At 37.3% G+C, this 6,316-nt stretch overlaps 1 protein-coding gene across 1 annotated transcript in view; it reads left to right on the plus strand.

The window, feature by feature from the left end:
- LOC104081246 (CLIP-associating protein 2-like) overlaps positions 1-4,400 on the plus strand; it is a 29,480-nt gene extending 25,080 nt beyond the window's left edge. The window contains exons 6-7 of the mRNA XM_009583900.1: positions 949-1,084; positions 4,326-4,400. Coding sequence (XP_009582195.1) covers positions 949-1,084; positions 4,326-4,400 — 211 coding nt within the window. The remainder of the gene's footprint in view (positions 1-948; positions 1,085-4,325) is intronic.
- Positions 4,401-6,316: the final 1,916 nt, after the last annotated feature.

Genomic DNA, 6,316 nt, shown 5'->3' on the forward strand with positions numbered 1-6,316 from the left:
ATCTTGGGGACTCATTAAATTGAAGCGGGCGATGGGGAAAGCCTTATTTTTACACCAGAACAGTCTTTTCCACTTCCATGTTTTCCATGGCTTTTTTTCCTCTGGAAAGGCATTAATGTAAACACTGATTTTCAGTGGCCATGTGGAACAGATACGCCCCAGAGTTTGCCCTTGCTATTCGGGTCTCCTAATTGAACAGACCATGGGACCTGTTGGAGCATACAGCTGTCCTTGCCAGGGAAATTCAGGCTTTGAGAAAATAACGCTAACCTTTCCTAACATGAAGTCAGGCATAACATGAAAGTACTGTGTAAATGTCCTCATCCAGGCCTAAAAGCCTGGAATTTTTCTTCATGCCTGAAACTTAGATATATTTGATGTCCCATTTGCTGCTGACTGCAAATTCTTTTTATGTAGTCTCTTTATGGAAGAAGCATTTATTGTCACCACTGTGCAGTTAAATTACTGTGTGTTGTATGTGTTTGTGTATTTGTTAAAATTGAAACCATAATGTTTAATAAACAAGGGAGTCAATTTTTGCGGTTAGCTAATTATGATAAATTCAGTAGTTTTACCTGCATTCAAAAGGAAAAAAATCTCAAACAATAATTTCCATAAGATTTTAGATTTATATACTCTCAAAGTGTGTTTAAAAAAAAAAAACTGTGATATTTTATGCGGATATGACAATTTTAGCCTTTCAAATTGTGGTATTTGTTTTTTGTGACAAAATAAGGTTATTAGTGTTCAACCTCTTAATGTGTCTGCTAAGTAACAAAAATGTACCACAAATCCTGCATTTCTAATGAGGCAAGGACTTGGAAGTAATGAAATTAAGAAATTCTGTTGTTTGGAAAGGTAAATCTTTAAAATGTACAATGAACTTTGATATTTTAAGACTAAGAAATTAATTTTTATTAACAAATTTTATTTCTTTTTTCTAAATAGCCATCTTTCAACTGTTTTGGGAAACAAGTTTGATCATGGCGCTGAAGCTATTGTGCCTACGCTTTTTAATCTGGTTCCCAACAGCGCCAAAGTGATGGCAACTTCTGGGTGCGCAGCCATTAGATTCATTATTCGGGTAGGTGTTCCTCTCTCACTTTGCTTGCTAGGAATATTCAGGTAGTGGCTCTTAGCAGAGATAATCACAATTCTGAAATATAGGATTATAAATCATTCTTTAATGGAGAAGTAATTTTTCTCACAGATGGACAAATATTATTTATCATTGAAACCAATCAGCAGCAGTGCCATAGTAAAGATGGAGGAATAGGTATGAAAAGCAAGTCTGTTTTCATGATTTTTTTGTAATGTGTTAATTGTAAAAAAAGCAAATGTATTTCAAAGGTTAACTGCGTTTAACTGCCTTTTCGGAAAAGACAAAGTTAAGCTAGTAGTTAAGAAGCTGGTAAGATTTTTTTTTTTTTTTTTTTAAAAACCAACAAACCAAAACTATTTCTTTAAAAAAAAATTTTTCAAAAAAAAAAAAAATTGGAATCGTGGAGTAACGATAAAATGTTGAAGAGGCCGGACACAAGTGGATCAGTTCAGAAAGCACAAGTTCATCAAAGAAAAGCCCAGCAGAGATTTTAATCCTCGGATTTAAGAACTTTCTAAGCTGAGTCCTTAAAGCTATAGCATATAGAAGAGGGGAGTGCTGTATTCTAACTGTTTTTTATTGTCTGTTCCTTAAGCATCTGCTGCTGACTGGTGTCTGAGGCAAGATGTTTAGCTAGATTTTTGGAACTTGCACTGATATTTTTGTGTTTCAAATAGAAGTGGGAGGTTGCCTGTAGTTTCTACATTAAAAGCTGTGGTGTTCTTAATGCTAGGCACTTACTACTATTCACTGTGATGTCATCCGTAGTTTTAATTTTGTAAGTTGTTGGAAACCTAAGTGGTTTAATCATGCACACCTTTTATTGCCATTCTCAGTATGTTTTGGAATCTGTGCTTATTCTGTCTAACCATGCCTCTGAGAATGTGCTCTGAGACTTTGCATCAACACTTGGGCTAAGAACCATTGGCATTTTTTCCCCAGACTCTTACAATGTACGGTGAGATGGCTAATGGCACAGAGTTGAGAGTGGAGGAAGGAATACACCTTACACAGGATGATTAAAGTTGTAAGAGAAGAATACCATTTGCATTAGTATTAGACAAGCTCAGGCATGTAAGAAACTAACCATGTCTGTACAGGAGCCAAATCAAACACCAGAAAAGCTGCATGAAATAAAAATTCACCGATTATATTAAATTGGCTTTATTGGTTCAGTTCAGTTGGAGACAAGCCTACACATTGGCTATAGCTGCCCTGATGTTGTTTAAACTTCTGTTATTCTTAGCTGTAGTGTAACGTATTAGATTGGAGGCATAGAAGCGAGAAAATCTTATCCATAGTGTTCAAATACCCAACCAATAAATGGCTTATGCAAGGTGTTCTGACAGAAAATTCAGGTTTCAGTGGAAAAAGGAAACAGAGTCAAACGAAATGCACCCCCACTCTCCTTTGGACTTCTGTCCTTTGGATTAAATGAGAGTTGGTGAGGGAGTGTGTGATCAGTTGAATATTTAGAGCCCAAGCCATTACAGCTTTTGGAATCAGCGTTTTGCTCAAAAACTCCTACCAGAATCCACTGACAGCCAGTTCAGATCCTGATGCTTTAGTATCTAATTGCTGTGAGAGTGAGTCTATGTAAAAAAAGGGAAGCTGTATTATACCAGTGATCTTGAAGAGCTTCATCTCATCTTTGTCCCTTTATTGGATTTCATATTTCTTCTCCAGATTGTTCTTACACTGTAGTCTGATTTCTCTTCCTTGACTCTTATTAAATCAGGAAACCAATTTAAAAAAGAAAAGGGGTGGGGAGAGAGGGGGGGCGGGTCATGATGAGATGGCGTGATGGCAGAAAACCTTTTCCAGAGGGAGGGGGGATTCAGATTGGGCAATTGAGCTGCAAGGTGTGTTGGGAGGAAGCATGTATCACTACAGCTTCAAAGGGGTAACAGATGAAATGTGCAGTCTTAAAGCCAAATGAAAACAAGCCTGAGACTTTGATTCCTTTGCAAAAACTTTCTCAAAATTACAATGTCAATAGCTCCAAAGACTTGGAACATACAGTTTTCTCCATCTGCAAAAATGTTTTATTCTTTCCCCTGATACTGCTTATTGTTCTCTTTTTGGCATTCACGTGACACTTTTCAATTTGAGAACTACACAAAGCACGAACCAACCCAAAACCTGTTTAAAAGTGTATCAGTACGACCAAATGCAACTGTTAGGCTATTCCAGATTTTTTGATTAATCGCCTTCTAATTCTGAAGTTGGCAGTACTCTAAGAGCTGATAATTATCCCTGTTTTTTTGGCAATTTGTGTGTTTATATCCTGCAACAATGACCAAAGGAGAAGTATGATGCATGAGATATTAAGAATTGGTCAGTACTGTACTTTTTAAGCAGTTTTTTTACAGGCTACAGTTTCACACTGCATTGGGGACTGTTTTAGAAGTTATCTTATGTATTTATAATCACGAAAGGAATAAAGAAATGAACTGAAAATGGATTTGTTGGACCATGTTATTCTTACTTGGAATTAAAGTGTTAATACTTTGTGTGTACAATTAGTTAAGATAAGCTGAAGTAAGGCTGCTTTAATTCTGAATTGAAGTAGTGCATTTGGATTTAATGCAGTTTATCTTACCCACTTTAAATTGTAGTTCAAGGGTTTTCTTTTCCCATGAGGATGTTAGGTGTTTCCATGTAGATTATGTACATAAGCTTGCTTGTATTACATGTCATGTTTTTGTTATTTTATTGACATATTTTATATTAAAAGGAATTTGGTCTTTGTAGCACTAATCGTATTGATTGATCCCTAAAAGAATGCCCATTAGTTTCAGATTGATTGATTTGCTTTTTGCTCTATAACTCTGATTTTTAAGACTGCTCCGTCTATTGCTTTTTTTTTCTGTGGCAAAACTAAAATAACATTAGCTTACAACTCCTTTGAGGAGACAGTTACATTTGAGCCTTCATATATGACTTCTAACAGCTAAATATTGCATATCATGATGTAATTGTTGATGGCAAGGGAAGTGCTTTTTGCTTGACCTTTTGGCAAAAAAAAAGGTTTAATCAAAATAGGTTTAATCAATTCACATGCTAGCAGCAGTCTCTTATTTAATAATATACTACATTTAGTTTCAGTAAGTATTTTAAATGATTGCAATTTTTATTATGTTGCTAATTCTGTTTGACCTAACTAATACAGTACAAATTCAGGAATGCTTTTGTCATTAACTGCTTTATCCTTTTTTTTTAGCATACCCATGTGCCACGACTCATACCTTTAATAACAAGCAACTGTACCTCAAAATCAGTTGCAGTTAGAAGGTGAGTACATTATAAATAGAAAATTATTACAGCTGTTGCTTTTTTAAATATACTGATCATATGTTGAAAATAAACAGATTTGAAGATTTATGGCCATTAACTCTGAATACACAAAACTGTGTTATCCAGTAAATTACAAAAATGAATTTCAGCAAAGCTACATTGAATGATGTTGAGGAATGGTACTTTCTGCCATACTGGGGGACATGCACTGTATCCTTCTGCAGAATTTATTCTAATTTAAAATGTTCCTAACACTTGTTGAAAAAATACCTTCTGATTTAAAACCGGAAGGAAAAAAAAAGCTGTAGTTGAATCTGTGTTGCTCAGTCTAATGAGAATAAACAACACGGGTATTGAGAGGCATTGGGAGAGCATGAAACAGATATACATGTCTTTGTGAAGAGCCAGCCTGAGCCTGTTAGTTACTGGTAGGGCCAGATCTGACAGGCCTAGTGAGGTTAGCTCTTGTTGAAGCACTACAGTGTACTGCATGCAGTGTGTGCCAGCCCCTTGCTCTCCTGATGCCAGGAGGACTTTGTAACTTTTCTGTAATGCAGTTTGAATGCGTGGAGCTACGCCGTCTGATACTGTGCCCAAAATAATAAACCTCCCATGCTGGGGACTGTGGGATTGAGGCAGTGGCTCCTACCTTAGATAGGACGTGGTGGATCACACTGATTTAACAACGGAGGTGCATCTTCAGCATGTTGCTTTTTCCAGGAACATTATACTTGAACTTGGATTGGCTCTTGACAAAATTAACTGGTTTCTGACAGGACGTCACTTTCTGCACAGAATCTCACGAAAGCAGTTAACGCTGTTTCTGGACCCATGCTACCCCTGAAAGCGATATAGCTATGTGTATGCAAGAAATAGCTTGAGCATCTAAACTATTTGCTCCGAACCTAAGCTGTCTTTGCATCCAAAGCAAGTATTATCTCAACCCAGATTATACTGACCTGTCATAATTTCTGGTTTCACTGGAAAACAATTCACAGGGTTTCAGTGCCTCCACTTACCACAGCTTTGCTGAGGAACATTAGACTGTAGGTGGCTTTGGTACTGCAGTTCACAATCCAATGAGCATCAATGAAGGTGGCCAAAATTGCATTGTTTTCATACTGACTTTGTTGCTTTGGAAAGACAAAGGAAAACTAGAACGGTTATAATAGTGAAAAGCCTTTCAGGATTTCTTGCCATGTCTTGTAGGTGTCCAAAGGATTTGGGCAGAATAAAAATGAAATCTGCCACTCCAGAACAGGCCAAAGATGCAGCATAACCAGAAAAAGTACTAGTTCCAGACAGTAGAGTCCACTACCTTTTTGAAGACTCGTTATCTACACCTTCCTCTAATCCGTGTTGCTTTGATTTGCTCACCAGGATCTAGCTTCAGATGTATTTTTAAGTATGCCTTTTGCTAATGGCTGTCTGCTAAATTGTCAAGAATTCTGAATTAATAATGAATAAGGTTACATAACTTAGTTTGTACAGTGCCAGCAAATCTCTAGGAGTGTGTAGTGGTTTAACCCCAGCTGGCAGCTAAGCACCACACAGCCGCTTGCTCACTCCCCCCCTGGTGGGATGGGGGAGAGAATCAGAAGAGTAAAAGTGAGAAAACTCATGGGTTGAGATAAAGACGGTTTAATAGGTAAAGCAAAAGCTGTGCATGCAAGCAAAGCAAAACAAGGAATTCACTCACTACTTCCCATCGACAGGCAGGTGTTCAGCCATCTCCAAGAAAGCAGGGCTTCATCACGTGTACTGATAACTTGGGAAGACAAAATGCCATCACTCTGAACATCCTTCCCCTTCCTCCTTCTTCCCCCAGCTTTTTATGCTGAGCATGATGTCAGGTGGTGTGGAATATCATAGAATCCTAGAGTCATTTAGATTGGAAAAGACCTCCAAGATCATCAA

This window comes from Fulmarus glacialis, unplaced genomic scaffold (genome assembly GCF_000690835.1).
Source record: "Fulmarus glacialis isolate BGI_N327 unplaced genomic scaffold, ASM69083v1 scaffold23040, whole genome shotgun sequence".
Lineage (NCBI taxonomy): Eukaryota > Metazoa > Chordata > Aves > Procellariiformes > Procellariidae > Fulmarus > Fulmarus glacialis.